Here is a 22,946-nt window from a genome sequence, read left to right as displayed (position 1 = left end):
GCTGCCACATTGCGGATACAGAGACGGAGAGACGGATTGTTTTTTTTTAGGTGGAAGACATAAATGCCCGACTTTTCCTGGCCCAGGGACTTTATGGTGTCCTGTTCCCATCATGTCTTCTTGCAGATCTTGGAGAATCAGGGTGCTCATATACAGTGAGCTAATCTACTTCTCCCAAAATCTAGGTATAAGTTTAAAAGTCTCTCTTGTTTGGGGAACAGGTGTTTTTCCTAGAAAACGATGACCAGCACAATTGCCTCAGTGATCCTGCAGATCATAGTAGATTGACTGAGCATGTTGCCAAAGCTTTTTGCCTTGCTCTTTGTCCTCACCTGAAGCTCCTGAAGGAAGATGGAATGACCAAACTGGGACTACGTGTGACACTTGACTCAGATCAGGTACGATGTGTCTTCCGCAGCTTTTAAAGCTGGCCTCGGGCAACGTCTGTATTTCTGACATGCGAGTTTTTCTGCATCACCCCGGAGAGCTTAATTCTCCGACCTTCTGGCCTGACTAGATATAGTGTTCTGGCCCTCTCTTTAATAGTACTATACCCACATGTGATGCTTGGTCAGATTCTCTCAGAACCATTTGAACTGTGGCTTCTTTACCTGCATAGCTTACCAAGGAGCTGGTTTCCTTCTTAGTGTGGGGTAAAGAGGGGAACATGTGGTAGGACCTGCCAGTTCCTGCCTTGATGCTTACAAATTGCCAGACCTCTCTGTTCCCTCAACCCTTTAACTTCGAGTCACTTAGAACTTGGGTGTAGACTCAGCTTGATCACCCTTCGCCCTGAGTGTTAATTCTGCCCAGCAAGCTGCTTCTGGCCTGAGTGCTTATGAGGAGAAACTGGTTCCCGAGCACAGGGTTGTGCCATTATCAGGGAATGATGAAAGGTTGTGTCTGGCCCTAGTTCCTGACTATTCATCAATCAACAAATATTTATTTTCGGCCGGGCGCGGTGGCTCAAGCCTGTAATCCCAGCACTTTGGGAGGCCGAGGCGGGCGGATCACGAGGTCAGGAGATCGAGGCCATCCTGGCTAACACGGTGAAACCCCGTCTCTACTAAAAAATACAAAAAACTAGCCAGGCGAGGTGGCGGGCGCCTGTAGTCCCAGCTACTCGGGAGGCTGAGGCAGGAGAATGGCGTAAACCCGGGAGGCGGAGCTTGCAGTGAGCTGAGATCCGGCCACCGCGCTCCAGCCTGGGTGACAGAGCCAGACTCTGTCTCAAAAAAAAAAAAAAAAACAAAAACAAATATTTATTTTCTACTTAACGGCTTGCCCAATGCTATACTCATGAAGTATTCTGGTCCTGTCTCAAATGACATTGATAATTCGGCTGGAGGGAATTACCTCACATAAAACAAAGAAAAAGCATTTTTCTGCTAAATATGTGAGCCTCTTGAGGGCAGGGCCCTGTTACATTCGTCTTTGGATCCCTGCGTTTGTAGGTGCTCAGAAGATGGTGCATGAATGAACAGATGGATACAAGAACAAATATTCAGTTCCTACTATGTTAGGGAGCTATACATTGTACATTTCTCAATTTTCACAACCAAAGCTTAAGGTGTTATTTCTGATACTCCATATCTTTTTATGCACCTCTCCCCTTCACCAGAAAACTAAGACCATAACAGGTTAAGTGGCTTACCCAGTGCCTCATGATTGTCAAGTGGTCAGGAATAAACAACAGGATAAGTGACAATCCGGAAAAGAGGATAAATTTGTATTCACTGCCATATGTCTAGCCTATGGCCAAAAAGGACATCTCGTTTTCTGCTCAGCCTCCTTGCCCTCAGCCCTGGAGAGGCCTCTGTTCAGTAACCTCTCCTCCTTTTCTCTCTGTGGTATAGGTTGGCTATCAAGCAGGGAGCAATGGCCAGCCCCTTCCCTCGCAGTACATGAATGATCTGGACAGCGCCTTGGTGCCGGTGATCCATGGAGGGGCCTGCCAGCTCAGTGAGGGCCCTGTCGTCATGGAACTCATCTTTTATATTCTGGAAAACATCGCATAAACAGAGAAGACTTCATTTTTTTCTGTTCAGACTTGTTGCAACAGCAGTCATACCCAAATCATTTGCACTTTAAAACTGGAAGATTAAGCTTTTGTTAACACTATTAATGGGGTGGGGAATAGGGTGGGAGTGGGGGTTTGGGAGACGGGTGGGAAAGGGTGGTTGGGGGGACAGATGTTCCATAATTCTAAGTCTTCTATGCATTGTCCACCAAGAAGATCTGGGCAGCTTCTGTTCCTGCACAACAGTTATGCTATCCTCGCAGCTAATCCCCTTCTGTTACTGTTTAGACAAGAATTCTGCTCCTCTCTCAAGATTTACTTATGGTCATGTGCTCAGAAATGCTCAAATGGGTACAACCATCACCAAGGGTGGGATGGGGAGGGCAGAAGGGAAATAAAATATGAAGCATCCATTCTTGCACTCTTTGTACAGCATTGGTGTAAAAAGGATAATTCCCCACTGATCTTGTCCCAGTTACATCACAGCTGTTTACCAAGTAGAAGTCACACTTAGATTTTTGTTTTTACCAGATTATTCATGGAAGTGAATCGAAGACTCAAGGGCTTAATCTACTCTTCTAGTTTCGGAAGGGCAACTCAGTGTAAATGTCATTTGGAGAGCAGAGCTGAGTTCAGGATTGCTGGAGATCTGCCTGTGTGGATGGCAGGTATTCAACTGGGTATTTCTGTGAATGCTGATGGAATACACCCAGGACGTTTTTAGTTATAAATACTGGAAGAATTTAAAAATATATTTTATTGAGAAATAATTTAAACTTCTAGGAAAGTTGCAAGTACAAAAAAACCCATGCACACTACCCAGATTCCCCTCTTGTTCACTTATTAACATTTTGCCCCATTTGATTTGTCAGGGTTTCTCTCTGCCTTTCTCCTTCTCCATAAAAAATTGAGGCATTTGAAGTAAATTACATACATCATAGGCCTTTACTCCTAAATGCTTATTTCCTAAAAATAAGGACATTCTCTTATACAACTGTAGGACAGTTCTCTACTTCAAACATTGATTTGATACTTTAACCTGGCATCTGCCCAATGATGTTCTTCGTAGCATTTTTTCTCTCCAGTAAACCTTCCAGTATAGAATCAGACATGGCTATGGCTGTCATGACTCGTCTTGATCTTTTATGTCATTGATATATATTTTTTTGAGACAGAGTCTTGCTCTGTCACCCAGGCTGGAGTGCAGTGGCGCAATCTCGGCTCACTGCAACCTCTGCCTCCCAGGTTGAAGCGATTCTCCTACCTCAGCCTCTGGAGTAGTTGGGATTACAGACGCCTGCCACCACCCCCAGATAATTTTTTTGTATTTTTAGTAGAGACGGGGTTTCACCATGTTGGCCAGGCCTGACCTCAAGTGATCCGCCATCCTCTGCCTCCCAAACTGCTAGGATTACAGGCGTGAGCCACCACGCTCAGCCTCATTGATATTTTTGGTAAATGCCCCCCCACCCCCACCCTTTCTTTTTTTTTTTTTTAACAGAAAACAACTCAGTTTGATGTTTCCTTACATTTAGAATTGGGTTATGTGTTTTTGCCCAGAATGACTTGATATCCATCTGCCCCCTCATTGACAGTGGTAAATTTTGATCACTTGGTCAAGGTGTTATCCAGCTTCTCTGTATATCCCCCCACCTGGAACTTATAACCAGTATATATAGACTTTCAGACCATGCAAATATCTTGCCTATGAAAGTGTCCCCTTAAATTAGTATGCATTGATGTTCGTTACCTGCACTGATCTTTTACTATGATGTTTGCAAAATGATTTTCCAATTCTAGCGCATTCTTCAGCTTTACAGGTTGCACTTGGTAATCTACTATAAGCAGAAGCCCTTCCTTCCCAATTTATTTATTCATTTAATTATCATTATACACTCATAGACTGTTTTTTGTTTTGTTTTGAAACAGTGTCTCACTCTGTCATCCATGCTGGAATGCAGTGTCACAATCTTAGCTCACTGCAGCCTCAAACTTCTGGGCTCAAGCAGTCCACCCACCTTGGCCTCCCAAAGTGCTGGGATTACAGGCATGAGCCACCAAGCCTGGCCTTTTTCAGTGGTTCCAATTCATTATTTTGGTACACAAATGGTCTCAGCTTTAGCTAGACAAGAGACCCTTCAAGCTGGCTCCAACATCCTGGTGACATGCTTTTTTTTTTTTTTTTTTTTTTGAGCACTTCTTTTTTATTTCTATCCTAACAAGATGCTTCAGGCTTATCTTGTGGTGACCCTACCCTAGCCCTGGAATCAGCCATTTCTGCAAGGAGCTCTGGCTTCTTTTAATGGGAGTGGTATTAGAAACCAAAATCTGGTTTATCCATGATGTGTGATGCACTCTGACCTTTTTCTGTTTCATTAAAAAATTATTTTGGTCTTAGACCAAATGGATTCCACAACACACATTTTGAAAATACTGCTTTAGGGCAATGTACTCCATTGTCACTGGCATCTTCTGAAAGTCAAGGCTAAACTAGTTTTTCTGCAGTTATTAGTACAGCTCCAAGAATTCCCTGGAAACTAGCGCAGGCCTCTGGGACGGCGACAGGCTGCTCCCCAGTGGCTAGTGCTGGGTTTAGCATGAGGCAACAGCAGGCTGTGGAAACTTTCCATTTTCCAGGCTGGTCTGGAAAATGTCTGTGTAGGTTCATCCTGCTCTCTGAGGTGGGAGCTTATAGTCGACATCTGCCTCTCCAAAGGTTTTACCAATGGTGGCTGCACAGAACTCTTACTGTGACCTTTCCCACAGGCTCAGAGGTACTCAGAGCTTCTAAGGGGGAAGCTTAGCCCACACAGCAGTAGCTTATCAGGGCCAAGCCCTGGGAACCGCTACCTGCAAACCTGACAAGAACAGGAAGCACTTGTTAACAGGGGCAGCTTATTTTTGGTCTAATAGCCAGCTTTTTCTGAACATACCTCAAAAGTTTGGAACTTCGACAGGGACTGGTCCTGTTTTCCTGTGGTTTATCCTCCTGCTTGCCATAGTACTTACTTCTTCTGGCTCATTGCAAGCTTTTAAATTCTCCCACTAAGGATGAACTCTGGCCCTCAGATCCTTTCTCAGCGGCATCAAATGTCCTCTGTGTTTAGTAAAATCATTTGTGGAATTTGCCATAAAATAGCCAATGCTAGTTAATTGTTTTCCTTGTTTATCCTTGCTTTTATACAATGTATATTGTAAGAATTATATAAAGCAAGGGACTGAACCACCACATTTCGAAATAGGCAAATTTTCTGGATTGTAAATTTAAAGATTGAGATACAGCGATCCTTCTGTACTGAAGAGGAATAGAGTTGCCATTCTGGTAATTTATTAAATTTTTAAGAATTATTAAATGCTTACCAAATGCTAGGTAATGTATTTTTATCAACATTTTCTGAGGAACTACGGGACTGTAGGGCTACAGAGATTGGAAATTTTGCCTCTGTAAATTCCCCACGTCTTGTCTTCCCCCAGCCACAGTGGTTCCTGAACACTGGTGGGCCCAAGATTTTCAGTTAAATTTACCTCTAGATAGGTCACCTGGGAAATAATTTATGCATTTAACACATTTCAAACAACAATCAACCTGCTGAACATTGTTTCTGGAATTAGCAAGTTTGTAATGTTTCTATTTTTTTTTTGAGACAGAGTTTTGCTCTTGTTCCCCAGGCTGGAGTGCAATGGCACTATCTTGGCTCACTGCAACCTCCGCCTCCCAGGTTCAAGTGATTCTCCAGCCTCAGCCTGCAGAGTATCGGGGATTAGATTACAGTCATACACCACCACGCCCAGCTAATTTTGTATTTTTAGTAGAGACGGGGTTTCACATTGGTCAAGTTGGTCTCGAACTCCTGACCTCAGGTGATCTGCCCTCCTTGGCCTCCCAAAGTGCTAGGATTACAGGCGTGAGCCACCTTGCCTGGCTGGCTTCTATTTTTATAATGCTAAAATAATAATAATGGCAAGGGGGATTCAGGGATTGTATGTAGTCAGAAGGGCTAAGGAGTAGGGAGAAATGATGCCATTTTAAAGCCTGGGCAGCTGAGGCAGAGAAGAAACATCCATCTGTGGAGCTGACCCAGGTGCAAGCTCCCAAGATCTGCCAGTCTCAGTTGCATGGTTTCATCCTGAAAGCAGCTGCCCTTACTTAAGGGACAAAGTCTTTTAGGAGCTGCCCATGGAAAACAAGGCGTCAAAATCCAGAAGCAACAATTCAAGTTTCAGAATGGTGCTATGAGAAAGGAAAAATGTTAGAGTCACAGGAGTTTGCCCTTTAATTGTAAGTAAGACTTCTTGATTCTAAAAAATTTCCATAGTTCATTCAATTCACTAATTCAGAAGAAAGCGTGCATTGCATGAGATCAAATAACTGAAAATTTTTAAATGATTTGGGTTGTAGCTGGCTCCCAGCTGCAGGTGTCACTAATCTCCAATGTTTGGTTACTGTATTTGTGTTGGTTTTGAGACGGAGTCTTGCTCTGTCACCCAGGCTGGAGTGCAGTGGTACAATCGAGGCTCACTGCAACCTCTGTTTCCTGGGCTCAAGCAATTCTTGTGTCTCAGCCTCCCTAGTAGCTGGGATTACAGGCGCCGGCCACCATGCCCAGCTAATTTTTGTTTTTAGTGTAGACGGAGTTTCTCCATGTTGGCCAGGCTGGTCTTGAATTCCTGACCTCAGGTGATCCACCTGCCTCAGCTTTCCAAAGTGGTAGGATTACAGGCGTGAGCCACCGTGTCCGGCCTGGTTACTGTATGTGGATAAATCTCAGGACAAGATGAGGCTGGGACAGGCTCCTCCCACAACAGTGACACATGCATGCCTTTGGTTACAACAAAGGCCTTTTAAGAACTTCAGTCTCCAAGTCTGGTGGGAGGCTTTGTCTTGCTTCCTCAGCCTGGAGGTTCTGTTTTGAAAGAGCAGAGAAGCAGACTGAAATTGAATGGGTTGCAAAGGAGAAATTTTGGAGCCATAGGAAACTTATCTATCAAAACAGGCCATTTCCAGCAGAGGCCTGAATTTAGAACTTTAGAGTTCTAAATTCTGGCTGGAACTTTAGAGGATAACTAGTGGTCCCTAACCCTCTTAGGAAGCACTGGGTTGGATACACACCCTAAGGGGAGTAGGTTGGGTCAGGAACCCTTCCAGCCACTTTTCTTTGCTCTATAGGTTATCTTATGAAGGCTAACCACCCTCCTTTTCATTCTAGATTATTGCTGTGTTGCATACACGTGACCGCAATTAAGTGTTAAATCTCACATCTGTGGAAGTTTTGATAGCTCACTTCTGATAAGATTGGCCAGCCAGGTGCAGGTGCCGGTGGTGGGCGCCTGTAATCCTAACTACTCGGGAGGCTGATGCAGGAGAATCGCTTGAACCTGGGAGGCGGGGGTTGCAGCGAGCTGAGATCGTACCACTGCACTCCAGCCTGGCCGACAGAGATACTCTGTCTCAAAAAAAGGCCAGAGGACTCCTGGGGAAAAAAGTCACTTGTGTGTGCTTCCTGCTCTGTGACCCACTAAAAGCTCTGCTGTTAAGGGCAAGGAAGCATGGTCCAGCCCTGTTATCCCCCAAAAGGACACACACAAAGCTCAGTTCTTGAGCTGTGCTTAGGCAATACTATAGTGATCAGTAAGCTAAATGTATTTGCTTCACTTCTAACCTTTTTTAAAAGTGATCTTGAGGAATGCTTTGTTGATCTTGAATTAATGCTTCAAAAAGGGGGTGGGGGAAGATGGGGTATTTCTAAGAAATGTAGAACATTTCAGTTTTGAATATTAAATCTATTACAACTACAGACCCCTTCATAGTCTCCATCCATTCAAAAATACAAAGCCAAAGGAGAATTTCTTGGAAAAAACTAAGGAAGTCCCCCAGGTAACCAGCCGAAGAGGATGAAGAGGAAAGGCTTTCCCTGCCCTCAAGAGGGAAGCCACAGCAGCCGTTTGTCACGTTACTGCTACCCTGGCTTTTAAAAAGTGACAGGGATCAGGACTTTTGTTTAGGACTTTGATGGATACTCTGTAGTTGAGTATGAAATCCCTACAATGAGTTAGAGTTAGTTTCCTAAATAAATAAACATGGCTACATAAAATTTTATATATATATATTTTTTTCTTCCAGTTAACAGTCTTTTTTCTTGGGTGGGTGGACCAAACCCAAGATCCAGCCTTCCCCTTACTTCCCACCAAGTAGTACCAAAAACAACTTTCCTCCTCCACTAAGTCCTTAGGGAAGCAGGAAGGCTAGTGCAGCAGCTGTCAGGGATAAAGGCACAGGCAGAGCTGGGGTGATGGAGTTGTCTGGGACAGGCTACCACTAGCCCACTGGAGTCACGGAACCCTGACCCCACCCTCAGCAGGGGAGGTTCCCGATCACCCTCAAGTTCTCCCATCCCATAGTTATATCTTTTAAAGGCACATCTAGAAGTGGTGCAACTGGAGGCAGGTGTAAGCTATACACAGTTGCCACGCAGGGGTTAAGGGGCTGCAGGACTCCATGGCACAGAGGAACGAAGGTGTCCTTGCCCTCATCCAGACTGGGGGCAGGGGGAGACAGCAGGGAGATGGGCTCCTGGAACCCAGCCTGTTTCTGTAGAGGCCCCGGAGGGGCCAACAGGAAAGACCAGGGTTGGGGTCAGTAGTGCACGTGCTTAACAGTTCTTTGGTGCTTGGGTAGCAGCATCTCTCTTATGTACAAAGGCTTCTGAAGCCAGCAAAGCTGGGGAAGTCAACTCCTGCACAGTCGCGGCCTGACTCCTCTCCTGGTGCTGGCCATCGGCTACACAGGGGTGCAAAGCACAAGAAGTCAGTCTAAACTGCAGTGAAAACACAAAGATTTTAGAAAGGGTTTCCTGAAGATAGTTAAACCCTGGAAGGTTACCTTCTCTCCCCAGTTCTACTGAGGAACATCAGAAACTCAGCCCATAAGCCCTACCCAACAGTTTGGCCTCTTGGTCTTTCTCATAGATGAGAAACTCCTAGGTTTTCTCTCCAGATATGAGTTGAATAGTTAAGTAAAAGAAGGGGGCAAAAGTTCTAAAGGCCCAGAGAACTGCCCACCTCACAAGCCCCTGGGCTCCAGAACCAGCCAGTTCTCCGTGACCATCTGCACATCCTGGCCACTCAGAGGCTCCCGCAGCCTCACCTTCACTTCCAGCTTCCCCCCGGTGGGCTTCCTTCCATCCAGGACCTGTGAGGGCCACAGAGAGGGAGATGGTAACTAAGGGGACAGAGATGGGGAACAGGCAGGTCCCTACATTCCCAGAAAAGAAGTGAGAGGAGCTAAGATGTCCTGTGGCATGAACACAGGAGTCTCCATTCATGACAACCCTACCCTCCCAGTATTTAGAGGAGGAAGCGGTGGTGGTTTTAGGTGAGTCTTATTTAAAAAGTAATAAATAAATCTAGACAAGCATGCTAGAGCTCTGTTCATTTTCTCCTCAATCCCCACGGCAACTTCTGGAAGAAACATTGGTTGAAGAAGCAGCCTTCCACTGACCTAAACCCTCACTTCACAGATGGCCAAGACAGAGAAGCAGATGCCTCTATGTGGCAGAGTCAGCACTGGAACCCCATGCCCAGGGTTTCTTCCCCTTCACCACACTACTCCCTCTTCTGGGCAGAAGATGGGGCAGTCAGGATACAAAGCAGTACAACAGGCCCAAGAAGTCCAATCACCCTCAGTGGCTCCAATAGAGACCAGGGCCCACTTAAGAACAACTTCCCCAGGCAGGCAGTAGGGGTAGGTGTGCTGCAGTGGGAAGAGCCTCAGCCTACACAGGTTATCAGTAAGGAGCTGGTCGTGGCTCTGCCAAGACACATCATATGAGCTTACAGAACCCCCTTTCCTCTTGGATCTGAGTTTCCTCATTTGTCAGAGGCAAGGTCATATAGTCCTTGCCTGTGGAATCCACTGAGTTCATGGAAACAAGGAGGCTGCCTTCTGCTGGGTCCCTCTATGAGATTTCTCAGACCTTCTGAACCTCTCCATCTGTGAAATGAGGATTCCACCTACTCTAAGCACACTTGTGGAGAATTTCAAATTAAGTAATGAGCACAAAAACCTACAACAAGGTGTGGTGTTCAGTGCATACTGGCTCTTGTTGTACCAACCCCTTTGGCTTGCCCACACCCCAGTCCCTACCTCCACAATTTCTCTGATCTCACACTCATTCTCCAGCCGCTCCAGTTTCAGGTGTGCTGTGCCAACCAGTTTGTCGCTTCTGAAGAAGGACCTGGGGAGCCAAGAAGCAGCAGAGGATTGGACTGGGCAGGGAAGGCAGGAATGTGCTGGCTGAGCTCATGCAGGGGCAGCAGTGACAAATGCTTTTCCCTCCTCCCAGCCCGCGTGGCAGTGTGACTGATGGGAGCCTCACCCTTTGTGGAAAATCTCAAACTTGATGCCTTTGCTCTGGATCACCCTCTTGAAGCCCCGGTGGTTTCGGTTGATGTTTAGTTTGAAGAGTTGATCAAATTCTGGCAAAGGGGGAGAAAGCAAGGAGGGGCTTGGCTCTCGGGATTTCCTGAGGAAGTGGAAATGGAGGCCCAGGGCTGGCTGCCTTCCCCCGATCTCTCCACCTGCATTTTGGGGTGACTGCCTCCAAAGGGTGGTAGAGCATCGAGGTCCTGGCCTTGGAAGTGAGTTTTTGTACTCTTTTTAGAGACAGATTATAACAAAGTAGGAAAGACTTGGAATTGGGATACAGAATTCCCGGGTTCATATCCCATTTCTACCACTTCCTTGCCATGAGGCCCCAGGCAAGTCCCTGTACCTCTGCGCATTTCTCCAACTACAGAAGAGGCATGTTAACAGCACCTTTATCTCCCAAGCGGGGTGGATCGAGTAAGGGCATAGATGGTAACCCACTCTGGAAACACCAGTGCTGCCCACACTCTCTGAGAGAGAGGAGAAAGAGGCCCACATGTGGCCCTCACCTGGAGAATTTGTGTTCTTCACCACAGCTGTTTTGCTTTTTTGAGCTTGGTCCTAAGCAGTGAGGAGGGAGAAGTCAGGACAGCGTATAAACACAGAGGCACACAGGGCAAGCACTGCAGCCAGGCCTCCCAGGGATGGGAAGAAAGTGAGCACAGGGTCCTGGAATGCAAGGCGGGTTTCAGAGGATCCTACTTCTACCTGAAGCTCACCGAGTTAGGATAGTGAAACTCAAACCGCACAAAAGCATCCAGGTCATCCGGAGTCACCCCTGGGAAGGAGAAAAGGGAGTCAAGTCAGAGGGAGTGGCCAGGAGCCTAGCACTTGGAGTGGAGTGTCCGGGCAAGAGCCTCCTGGAGTAGGGGCGGCCCTAGGGTTACCTGGAGGGGCTGGGAGGTTCATTCCCCGGACAATGATCAGATGCATTTCTGTGCTGTTGAGTTCGGAAAAGATCCTAGAGCCAAGAGGGAAGGAGAAAATGCTCAAAGTGAAGGACAGTGGTGGAACAAGGTCCCTTCTTCCAGGGCCTGTATGCTCAGCTGGGTGGTGACAGGAGGGAGGGAAGGCAGAGCTGGTATGCAGACCTTGGTCACTGACTTCTGGTCCAGAGCTCTTTCCACAGCACCTGGACAGCTGTGCGCTCTTCACTGGCATGCACCCTGTCCTACTCCTCAACAGCCCCAGTGCCCACAGTGGGGCTAGGCTTGGCAAGCCTCACTAAAGGGGCAGAAGTCTCTGGCCTGGGCTCCCAGCCTCCTGCCCCTCCCTGCCTGGAGCCCCTGTTTCCCTAGGCCTTGGTACCTCACAGTCTGGAATGTCTTCAACTCAAAGTGGTGGCTGGGAGGGTCGAGGCCCTGAGCCTGGGCCAGCTGCAGGATCTCCAGCTGTTTCCTGCGGTCCTGAGCAAGCTTCTCAAATCTGACAGGGATGGGTACGTCAGCATGACGATGGATTTTCTGCTCCCCACCCCAGGAGCCCAGCCCCAGCCCTTGCACTTACCGGGTGGTCTCAGCCACGTTGCCCTGGTGCATGAACTGCTTGGAGAACAGGAGGCACTTCTGAAAATAGAGGCCCAGAGTGACTCCCGAGCCCAGAGCAGGACCTGCCTCGGTTGGCATTCAAGGGTAGACTTCTTAAAGCTTCAACCTTCCTCTGTAGCCTAACCTCTCTCCTCCCATAACACAACCCCAAGGGCACTACTCCCAAGTCCCATCAGGTTTCTCTGCCTACACTTTTGCCATTTTCTCTTCTGAGGTCAGCCATTCCCCAAATTAGCAACTCCTTCCATCAAAACCTAATTCAAACATCCCCTCAGAAGGCAGCCTTTCCAGAACAGGTGGCAGTTCAGATAGATACACACATAAACATACACGCACATCACAATGTTCTTTTCCTCTTCTCTATTGTTTGAACTCTGTACCACCCTGAAAGAGGGGTATTATCACCCCATCTCACAGATGAGGAAAATATAGTTCAGAGAGGGAAGTGCCTTGCCCAAGTTACACAGCAAGTAAGTGGAAGAGCTAAGAATTTGAGTCCAGGGCCGTGTGGTCTGAGCTCCAGGCCTTCTTCCATGGGGAGGCTGTGGGCACAGAGGGGAGGAACAGACGAGGGGCCTGCTGACCTCTTGTTGCTCCAGAAGCATTTTTTGCAGCTGGGCATACACCTCCTCCACCTTCTGGGAGAGTCGCAGGTCCTCATGGTGGATGAGGATGAAGTCACCCTCCTCATCCGTCAAGGGCGAAGGCACCTACCCAGGTCACAAGGCCCCTCGGGCCCCAAGAGTCAGATTACTCCTCTACCAAGTCCAACAAAGGCAGGAACCCAAACTAAACAATTCCTCAGCTTCTACTACAGTCCACTGATGACAACTCATCGCCTCCCATTCTATCCCAAGATAACACTCTTGCCTCTCATGGCCTGGCCCAGCCTTGTCATCTCTGACCACGGGCAGCCCACCTTCCCTTCTCCTGGTTTCCTTTGGGGCCGTGAGTTAGAGGGGTATAAGCAAAAGGCTCTTTCCCAGCTGTCATCATGTCCTGTCCAAACCCCACCTCATCCCAGAAGCTGCCCTCGTTCACAGCCTGTCAAGCCTGCCAGTCACCTTCTCCGCCTGAGAAGTCCTGGTGGTTAACCAGGTGGGACTCACCTTGGACAGATCAACAGGTCTGCCAGCTCGGGCCTGGATGATCTGAGCCTCAAGACATTTGGCCACCCGCAGATGGGCTTTGGCCTGCTCCAGGTCCTGGCTTCGCTTGGCCTGCAGGGCTGCCCGCTGGTACTGCAGTTTCCGTGCCTCCAGCAGTGCCAGCTGCTCCCGCACTGAAGGGAGAAGGCTACTGGTTAGGGCCACACCTGCCCTCCCTAGGCCCTCAGTTCTTTACCCTGCTTGTCCCCAACTCACCAGATGGACTAGGTGACTCCTTAGAACTTGAGGCCTTGGGCTCAGGCAGGGGCTGAGATGAAGGGACCGCGGGCCGTGCAGGTTTCTTGGCCACTGGGGCCTGTGCTGGGGGCTCACCCTGCAGGTGCCCAGGAGGCTGTTAGGAGGGGATCTGTTCCCCAGCATGGCCAAGGTGGCTCCCAGACTTGCTTGGGCTATCTTCCTAACACTGTACTAAATCACTGTGTGACCTGAGATGGGTGGCTTCTCTTCCTGGGCCCTAAAAGATCTGAGAGCTAGAAGCAGCCTCAGAAGCTCTCACATCTAACCTCCCCAACAGGAGACAGACTGCAGGATAATGGGGACAGAGCCGGAGCTCTGGGTTCAGAAAGACCTTGGTTTGAATCCCAGCTCTGCTATTTCCTAGCTGGGTGTCCTTGGACAAGTTTTTTCTCTGTACAGTGGAGAAAAGAATATGTACCTTATTGGGCTTGTTAGTATGGACAACAGGGTCTGGGTTTACCCCTCACCTGCTATTCTCCCCACCAGCCCTGAAGTCGATCCCTCAGCCAAACCTCGTCCTCGTCTTCATCAGCTGGGCCTGTATCCTCTGCAGAGGCCAGTTTCTCTGCAGCTGCCAATGTCGCTGCCACTGAGTCCTCTTCAACACCCATAGTGGGCTCCAGGCCAGGGATAGGGGGAAATCCTGTGGGAAAGAGACAGCATGGGAGGGGCAGGGAGCAGCCTCAGAGCAGCACAGAGCTACCCAGGGCTCTCTCTGGGGCATGGCTCTGCTGAGCATGGCTGGGATGGATGGCTCCACAGTGGGAGGGCAGATGCATGAGAAGTAATCCCCACTGGCTGTCCCCCATTCCCTTCTTGCCCAGGGACCACCTCCTCACAGCACCCCTAGGCCATGCCCCACTCACCTGGAGGAACAGGCAACTCAGCAAAGTTGACTTTCCGTCCTGCTCTGTGTGCTCGAATAGCATCTTGATATTGCTGCAAGGGGAGGAAGGGAGGGGCCTGTGGTTGGCAGCAGCCCATAGGCCCCCTGCCCAACATAACACACAGTGGGGCAAGGAGACGGAGACTGGTGGGAAGACAGCAGCCCTGGGAGAAAAAAGATCCTTGAGGCAGCAAGAGCCCCAGAGAGACAAAGAGATGAAGGTTCAGAAAAGATGAGGACTAGCCGGAGGACCAGGGAGACAGAGCACCCAGCCAGGGAAGAGGCCAGCACAGGCAGGGGCTGCACAGCCGCGGGCCCACCTTGGCAATGCGCTCATGCATCCGAGCCTTGCGCTCATCCCCACCACTCCGGGCCTGGATGCCTGCCTCGCGGTACTTGTTCAGCCTTTGCTGCAGGGCATCTAGCATTGTCGGTGACTCTGTAGGGGCCACTTGAAGGAAAGAAGGAAGAAGTGGGCATCAGCTCAGCCTGCCCCTCAATGCCTGCAGGTCCCCACACCACAGTCCCACCATCCTGCCCTACCTGGGGTTGCTGGGATGTCAGGGGCCTTCACTGGCTGCACTCGCTCCACAGCTGGGGGAATGACTGAGGGTGCTGTGGGAGCCTGAGACGGCTGCCGGGGCTTCAGATCTGGGGGACCCAGAGTAGAAGTGTAGGTGGGAGGGCCTGGTCAGCCCCAGGCCTGCTACTCCTCCCCAACCCCACCCCAGCCTGAGCAGATACATACTGACCCTCAGGTGCCGGAGGCATGGCACTCAGATCCACGGGCTGCCCCTTCTCCAGGGCCTCCAGGACAGCACCGAATCTCTGCAGAAGTTGGAAAAGCAGGTGTGGGCAAAAGCCGGGGGACTCCAAGAGCCTGGGCTGAAACAACCCCCACTCAGGCCAATCTCACTCAATCTCAGTCTAGCTCCCTTTCTGAGCCTCAGTTTCCCCCATCTATAAAATGAGGGTGGGTGGCCTGAGCCAGATGCCATACCTTCCCAATCCTCATGAGCTCTCGCGCACGGTCTAGCTCGCCAGCCCGCTTGGCACTGAGGGCAGCCACTTTGTACTCTCTCTGTCGGGATGACAGCAGGGCCCGTGGGTCTGGGTCTGGGTCTGAGTCTGAAATGGGCTGGGCAGAAACGCCAGGGAGGCTGGTCTCAGGTTGGGAGGGGTTGTCTATAAGGAAGCAAACAGTCCCCAGAGAGCACATGAGCGTCACAGAAGGTGCCCATGGACCTCACTGGCCTGAGGATGTCCTGGGGAGGATGTGACCAATGGTAATGAACAGTGGTGGCAGGTTGGGGAGACAGGCTGTGGGCTATGACCCCAGGAACTAGACCAGGATTTGGGCATCTGCAGATACCTGACTCCAAGGCAGGGGGAGCTGGAGGGTCTGCCTCAGGGCTCCTGTTGGCTGGTTCCTGGGGGACCAGGGGCCGCTTTCCTAAGGCCACTGGAGGTGGGATCTCATCCTCATTGATCTTTCTGCCTCTCCTCACAGCGGCTAGCTGCGACTCCAAGGTCTGAGGGAGAGAACTGGTCCAGAAACCCAGCCAGCCATCTTAGCCCAGACCCTGCTCCAAGACAGGCCAGAGGTGGCTCCCCCACCCCCAAAGTCTGGTGGGGTGACCTCCCCTCCACTGGTGCAATCTCCACCAGCCGCCTTCCATGAAGTCCCCTCCCCTGCCCTGCTCCCAGCCTAGCCCGACTCACCTTCAGGCCGCGCTCGCAGCGCCTAGCTTTGGCTGCTTCGCCTGCCTCTTTGGCGCTGGCCGCAGCCTCTCGGTAGTTGCGAATTCGTTCCTCCAGCAAAGCGTGCAGCCCCTGAGATGCTCCGGCCTATGAACAATTCGGTTAAGGGCCTGGCCACTCCAGGGCCTGCTAGGCCTACCATTCTCCCTCTGCGGAAGCTGCCCCCAGAAGATGGAGCTCTGGGACTCCAGGAGAAAGAAGAGCCTAAAAGCCTCAAGGCAGGAAGCAAAGGCTCACTGGAGAGGCCAGAGGCCATGGCAGAGGCAAATACAGAGCCCCAGTTGGTGGAAGCCAGGAAATGGCTCCCGGGGGTGGTCTGGGAGAACAGAGAGGCCTTTGAGACTGGCAGCCACGGAGGAGTTTCTTGTGCTCAGTTTCTGCTTGGGGCGGCTGCCGGAGGAGGGTCCTGGAAAGGGTGACTGCGGCCTTGCCGTGCAGGCCAGGCCACACACGTTATGTCTGGGCACACAGGAGCATCAGAGGCACAGGGGCCCTGCGCCAGAACCCACCTGAGCTGCTGGGGCTGAAGCTGTCAGGACAGCTGTCTGCACTGGAGGTTCAGTGTCTTCTAGGCCCTTCTCCTCCTCAGAGCCGCCTGGGCCAGCTGCCTCATTACCATCCAGGGGCTCAGTCTCCTCGTCCACACCTAAGACCTCCTGCAGCTCCGTCTAGGGAGACAAAACACAGCCCAGGAGCTTGGGGGCCTCAAGACCATACCCACGACATGACCTGAGAGTAAAGGACCCTCTCTCCCAGCGATATTCCCTAACGTCAGTCACTGTGCCTCAGTCCCCTTCACCAAAACATTTCTTTAATCTGACCAAGGATAGCCTCGAAAACAGTAATTACTCCAAATCTGAGAATTCTCAACCGCAGAGCTTAGCCCAGAAGTTAGAGACACGCCACCCATTGTACGGCCAGGAGGGGCAAGCACTCACTCACAGTCAGAGAACAGAGGGGCACCCCCAGCCTCTCTCCACTGCCCTCTCCTCCACCAGGCCCAAGCTTGCCTCAGAGCCCTGGGATACCAGCCTGGCAGACACACCAGCAGCTCTGCATCTTCCTCCAGCCCTTCCTCCTCCTCCTCCTCCTCCACATCCCGCATACAGTCTGCTGCCAACTTCTCGATGTGGGCCATGGGCAGGGGGGCTGGGGGAAGAAGGTCACAGCAGGTCAGCACAGCACAGGTAAGGTCGGGGATGAGTAAAGGAGGGGCTTGGTAGATCCACCCAGACAGAAATCCCCCTTCCCTCCCACGGCAGAGGCCCACCTGGAAAACTGCTCTTCCTCTAGACCTAGTTCAAAAGACCCTCAACAGGGAACCCTTCCTCGGCCGCCCACCAAGCAACAAGCTGCTCCTTTCTCTGCACCTCCGCCTACAGTAGCCTGACATAGACATGACCATCCACTCTCTCCAACCTCCAACCACACCTTTCACATCTGAAAAGATTTTCAAAGTCCAATTGAGCTTCACAACAAATCTGCAAGATGGATAATATCCCCTTTTCATATACTGAATAAACTGAGAAACTTCCAACATTAGTTTTCCTATCACTGCAATCCTAGTAAGTGGCAGAGCTAGGATTCAAACCTAGGCTTGTGCCACCCCAAGGCAGGAGCAGCGAGCCCCTTCCTAGGTCCTCCCATTATCCTCAGCTCAGGGACATACAGAATGGTGGGGATGGGCGGGGGAATTCTCTGAGGGTTCCTGGTGAAAAGAGAGGAAGATTTAGACCTCCTGATCCTCCCAGGCCTAAAGTCTCTGTTCTCATCTGGGCTGTGGAGGGAGATTTCACTTAACTCACTGGACACAATTTCTATGTACTTCCTATGTACCCAGTTCAGTCTGTGCTAACTGGGTCCCTACCCTACACCAGTACCGTGGCTAGGGCTAAGGATGGGGACCTGAGTCAGTCTGAGAAACACATTTGTCCACAATGGGGAGGGGCCAGCCCAGGCCATGACACAAGGTGGGGAAGCAGGGTGAGGCCGCCTCTTGGAGGGAGTGCTGCAGAAGGTACATGGGTATTGGAAGGACCAGGGGATCTGGCTGGCTCCCTCCAGCTGCAAGGGAACCCCTCTACCATCTTGTCCTAGCCTGTGCCCATCTTGTCCCAGCACCAAGCCCAGCCCTGTGTCCAAACTCACCCTGCCCCTTGGGTGCTGGCTTCTTGCCTGTAGTTTGTGCTTCCCCTGTGAGAGCCAGCAGCTCAGCCTCCAGGTCCTCATCATCTTCAGCCTCATCTATGCCCAGCAGCATGTCCTCAGGGCCAAACTCCATAAACAGCCCCATCTGAGAGCAGAGCAGGACTCTCAGGAACCACACAACAAGGAGGGTAGAGCCCAGCTCCAGAGCCAGACTTGGGACTCTCCACGTCCCCATCAGTGGCTCCTTCAGCCTGTGAGGCCCAATGTGCAGAAAGAAACTGAGGCCTGCAACATTACTCCTTGAGAAACCTTCCTAGGGACTCAACAAAAAACCCAGCAAGGCCACACTGAAACTGAGACAGTCTTGTGAGAGAGTCAGAATTTAAAACACACTACCATTATTACGACTAACAGCAATAGCTGCCATGTACTGTTCTTAGTGTTCTATGTGATTATCTTAACTATCTCAGGTAATTCTCACAATTCTGAGAAGGTCCTATATTTTAAAACTCTGGCAAAACATATACAATATGAAATTTATCATCTTAACCACTGTTAAGGGTGAGTTCAATGGCATAAGGACATTCACACTATCCTGCTACCATCGCCATCATCCACCCACAGAACTCTTTCCATGTTGTAAAACAAACTTTCTACCCATTAAACATTAACCCCCCTTCCTCCCCTCCTTCCAGCCTCTGGTAAGCACCATTCTTCTGTTTCCATGAATCTGACTACTCTAGGTAGAGGTACATCCTTTTTTTTTTTTTTTTTTTCCTGAGACAGAGTCTGGCTCTGTTGCCCAGGCTAGAGTGCAGCGGTGCTATCTTGGCTCACTGCAACCTCTGCCTCCCGGGTTTAAGCGATTCTCCTGCCTCAGCCTCCCAAGTAGCTGAGAATACAGGCACATGCCACCACACCAGCTAATTTTTGTATTTTTAGTAGAGATGGGGTTTCACTATGTTGGCCAGGCTGGTCTCAAACTCCTGACCTCAGGTGATCCACCCGCCTCAGCCTCCCAAAGTGCTGGGATTACAAGCGTGAGCCACGGTGCCCAGCTCACATTCTGTTTTTATCCCAATGTTCAGATGAAACTGAGAGTCTTGTGAGACAGTCAGAATTTAAAACAAGCTCTTTGCGACTTGAGTCTATGCCCTTTACCCCACCTCCTTTCTTACCTTTTTAAAGACAGTAAAAATGGACTAAGAAATCTCAAGACGTAGGCCCAGAAGAAATAAAGGAAGAAAATTGGTGAGGAAACCCCCCTGTTCTTCCACTTGGGGCACAGCCATCTGTTCCTAGGCAGTGAAATCCTCCCACTGACTACCGCCCTCACACCCTGGCATCCCTCACTAACAAGCAAAGTTGTGACCCTATCTGAGGAACCCATGAGAGCACTGAGGTCCCATCAGAACATCCTAAACTTTGGTGATTCCTGAACCCTCTCCCCACTTGTGTGTGACAGGGACTAGTAGGAGGGTGCCTAAGGGCTCTGCCACCTCCAGGAGACACTGCTCCAAGTCTCTGAACTAATGGGGGAACTACATGTGATCCAGTTTGCCTAAGCTGTCTAGGGACTCTCATCCCCAAACCGACCCAGTAGCCTAGAAGGCTAAGTTCCATACCTGCTTGGCAGCGGCCACCCCTTGGCCTCTGGCCTGAGGGCCCTTCCGAGGTCTTGGCCCTGGCATCGTGGCAGCCTAGATACCTATGGAACAGTTACAGAGATTCAGGCTGGAGTAGCCCATAAGCCCCGCCCCCAACAGTGCTACCTGTGGTAAGGTGTGGATAGTAAACTCCCAAAGAAGGCAATGCTGAACACCAAAGGATGGATTACCTTTAATTAAAGCACTGAAGCAGCACAGGCCATGGGAGGGATGGGGATCACCTGTCAATGGGTTTACTGGGGAGTGTTCTGAACGGACTCAAATTTAAAAAGCACATTCAGGGAAGTACTCTAGGTTCAGGGTGGGTGGAAGGCTGGGTAGAATTCAGAAAGGTTCTAAAGCTGTGTTTATGGAAGCTACAGCTGGCTATTTAATTTTAAATTGCAATGAATTAAAATGAAATAAAGCTAAAAATCCAGTCCATCAGCCACAACAGACACATTCCAAGTGCTTAACAGCCATATGTGGCAAGGGGCTATGACCAGACAGCACACACACAGAACATTTTCATCATCCAAGGACACTTCATCAAAGTTCCATCTCACAGCTGTGCTCTGGAGAAAGCTGTCCCAGCATTCTGATTCCCATAAAGATCTCACAGTCATTCACAGGACCTCCTGCGTCAGACTGTGTGATGGGTACTGGGAGCGCAGAAATGAATCTAAGACGGTCTCAGCCCTCAAGGACCATGTATATGGTGGAGGTGGACTACACGGGGTTGCCCCAGGGGCTATGGGTGCCCTGAGGTGACCCCTTCTTCAGCACTGGGAGAAAAGCCGCCTCCTTCGAGGCGGTGATGCCTGGGCTGAGTCACGCAAATAAGTTGGAGGAAAGAGGGGAAGAGGATTCCTAGCCGAGGGAACACCTGATGGCTCTGAAGTGGGGAGCAGCTTGGCTCGTACAAGGGAACCTGAGGCCTGGTATGACTGGGGCATAAGCGGTGAGGCTGGAATGCACAAGCCGAGATGGAAGCGGCACAACATGAAAACCTCTAAGCCGAAAAGTGTTTGGGCATTATTCTGAGGGCGCTGGGAAAGAAGTGGCAGGATCGGATCGGTGTTTCAGAAACCCCACTCTGGCGGCAAAGGGTAGGTGCACAAGAGGTAGGGGAAGGCAGGAAGCCGGCGCATCTCGCCACAGCCCAGGCGGGGAGACCAGCTGACGGGCGTGGGGGCGGCGGGGAGCGGGCAGAGGAGCTGGCTGGCGCTCCGGGAGACTCTCAGTGTCAGATTTCGGGACTTAGGTTAGCGGCAGGGCCCCGGGAGTGACCCCGGCTCAGGTGAAAGCGAGGCCAGTCAGACACTCCAAGGCTGCGGCCCCGATGACAGAGCCTGGCCTCAGGAGAGATGGGCAACGGAGTCCGTAGGGGGAGGCGACACGGGACCCCCACTCCCGCGCTGCGGGACGCGCCGCCCTGCCCCGCCCGCGCCGCCTCCATCTCCCCCGCGGTCCCCCGGAGCTCCCCACGCCGAGGGGCGGGGACGCGGCATACCTCGCGGTGAATCCCAGCCAAACCCCGGCCTTCTCCCAGCCGGCACCGCCCTGGGCTCCCGCGGGCCCTGGGCCGCAGCGGTAGCGACAGGAAGCGCCCGCCGGGGAGGCGGCTCGCGCGCAACACGTGACCCCACTAGCCGACGGCCGGCAGTGCGCATGTGCACAGCCCCCTCAGGCTCCGACAGGTGACACCAGGGCGGGGTTCGCAGTGCGCAGGCGCGTTCGGGCAGGTAGCGCGGGACAAGAGCGCTGGGCGGTTCCGCCCGGGCGTCCACTGGCAGGCTCAAATGAGGTCGCGGGGCCCAGCCCTCGCCCACTTGCAGCCTCTCCGCCGAGCCTCCTCCCTCACGCAGCCCAAGGCGCTGAGCGCTTGCTCGCTGGACCTACCCCGCCTCGAGCCCTGGCCCCGCCCCACCGAGCAAGGGGGCGGGGCCTACCCAAGCTCCGCCCTGGAAGCGAGACAGGGGCGGGGCTCGCCTGCTTGTCCATGTCCTTGAAGTCTGGGGAAATGGAAATGGGGCCACCATATTTTTCTTAATAATTCAGCACCTGAAAGTATCATTTTCCGGTCCGTTGAAAACTTCAGACAGGCAGAGCCAGCTGCACATCTTAAATAATTCAGAGAGTCTAACACTAAGTTCTCACTCGCATGCCCTGCTGTGCAATCAAATGGCATAAGGAGAGAAATGGAGTGTGCCCCTTTTCTGCCAAGCTTGTGTCAGTCACTTATCATAATGGAGCTTATACCAGTTCTCTATCCTGCAAGATGGACATCATCTCTAGAAGAAACGGAGGCTCAGAATTATTTGCCCAGGGAAATACAAAACCAACCTCTTTAACATCGGTAAATATGCTCTAGTCTAGTTTTCTAAGGAATGCAGGTTTCTCCCTGTGGCTTGCAGAGTCCAGTTAACAAGAGATTGAGCTCAGGAGTCCGAAACCAGCCTGGGCAACATGGTGAAACCCTGTCTCTACAAAAAATTACAAATATTAGCCGGGTGTGGTGGTGCGTGCCTGCAGTCCTACCTACTGGAGAGGCTGAGGCAGAAGAATCGCTTTAGCCCCGGAGGTCCAAGCTGCAATGAGCTATCACCTGCACTCCAATCCGGGTGACAGAGTGAGACCCTGTCTCAAACTAAAACAAAAAAACCGAGAGAGGAGTAATGGGGAAGTGGCCAGATTCCCATCTAAAGTAACCACTTCGATTTTGGGGGGAAAGAGAAGGGCTTAAAAGGAAAATGTGGTATGGGAAGCATGCAAGAATTGTACAGAGTACAACGTCTGTGTGTCTTGTTCTGGTGGCTATCTTGGGTCCCAGCCTACCTGGAGTGTGGGCTGGTCTCATCTCCACAATGGCCCCGCTGTTGACTAGCCACCTTGAAGTAACCTTTGGAATTTTGCAGCTGTGTCTCCAGGCTTGGTCTGTCTGTCTCAAGATTAGCCCTTGGAACTTCTAAGAAGGCAGATAATTAAATACTAGCATACAGTAAGATAAATGTGAAGGGAGTATATACAGTGAGAAAGGGAGGGATGTGGGATCTATTTTAAGGCTAAGGGAAAAGGCTTTTGCAGTTTGCTTCAAGGTTATATCT

At 50.9% G+C, this 22,946-nt stretch overlaps 2 protein-coding genes across 12 annotated transcripts in view; one reads left to right on the top strand and one right to left on the bottom strand.

Moving 5' to 3' along the window:
- ZFYVE9 (zinc finger FYVE-type containing 9) overlaps window positions 1–2,433 on the top strand; it is a 135,017-nt gene extending 132,584 nt beyond the window's left edge. For all 3 annotated transcript variants that reach the window (XM_015139754.3, XM_015139751.3, XM_077957040.1), the window contains 2 exons: window positions 222–398; window positions 1,857–2,433. In XM_015139754.3, coding sequence (XP_014995240.2) covers window positions 222–398; window positions 1,857–2,018 — 339 coding nt within the window. In that variant the 3' untranslated portion in view covers window positions 2,019–2,433. The remainder of the gene's footprint in view (window positions 1–221; window positions 399–1,856) is intronic.
- On the bottom strand, window positions 1,712–21,478 carry CC2D1B (coiled-coil and C2 domain containing 1B). 9 transcript variants are annotated; one of them, XR_013401992.1, is made up of 26 exons: window positions 21,353–21,478; window positions 19,819–19,901; window positions 18,194–18,338; window positions 17,091–17,194; window positions 16,555–16,713; window positions 16,007–16,132; window positions 15,657–15,816; window positions 15,285–15,469; window positions 15,037–15,112; window positions 14,828–14,935; window positions 14,605–14,735; window positions 14,265–14,337; window positions 13,911–14,041; window positions 13,357–13,474; window positions 13,102–13,274; window positions 12,577–12,702; window positions 11,952–12,010; window positions 11,754–11,870; window positions 11,333–11,406; window positions 11,165–11,223; window positions 10,955–11,006; window positions 10,396–10,495; window positions 10,164–10,254; window positions 9,080–9,209; window positions 7,482–8,798; window positions 5,332–5,690 (listed from the first exon to the last, which is right to left on the bottom strand). XR_013401992.1 is itself a non-coding variant. In XM_015139764.3 (25 exons), the coding sequence occupies exons 2-24, from the start codon at window positions 19,882–19,884 to the stop codon at window positions 9,081–9,083; spliced, it is 2,562 nt and encodes an 853-aa protein (XP_014995250.3). In that variant the 5' UTR covers window positions 19,885–19,901; window positions 21,353–21,478; the 3' UTR covers window positions 1,712–2,000; window position 9,080. The 9 variants fall into 9 exon arrangements, 8 of the variants coding, with proteins under 8 accessions (XP_014995250.3, XP_077813224.1, XP_077813190.1 ...); XM_015139764.3 differs by lacking the exons at window positions 5,332–5,690; window positions 7,482–8,798 and adding an exon at window positions 1,712–2,000; XM_077957064.1 differs by lacking the exons at window positions 5,332–5,690; window positions 7,482–8,798 and adding an exon at window positions 5,817–6,924 and having other exon boundaries at window positions 13,357–13,492.
- Between the last annotated feature and the right edge of the window lie 1,468 nt (window positions 21,479–22,946).

This window comes from Macaca mulatta, chromosome 1, assembly GCF_049350105.2.
Source record: "Macaca mulatta isolate MMU2019108-1 chromosome 1, T2T-MMU8v2.0, whole genome shotgun sequence".
In the NCBI taxonomy this organism is placed as follows: Eukaryota; Metazoa; Chordata; class Mammalia; order Primates; family Cercopithecidae; genus Macaca; species Macaca mulatta.
This window is presented reverse-complemented; position numbering and strand designations above follow the sequence as displayed.

Bases quoted from the DNA above. Each gene is read 5' to 3' on its own strand.
- CC2D1B (XM_077957064.1), bottom strand. From the start codon at position 19,884: ATGCCAGGGCCAAGACCTCGGAAGGGCCCTCAGGCCAGAGGCCAAGGG. The intron at 13,275-13,356 runs GTGAGTTGGGGA...TTCTCCCTTCAG, and splicing joins GGAGTCACCTAGTCCATCTG to TGCGGGAGCAGCTGGCACTG. The intron at 12,011-12,576 runs GTCAGCAGGCCC...CTCTATTTTCAG, and splicing joins TGCTTCTGGAGCAACAAGAG to AAGTGCCTCCTGTTCTCCAA.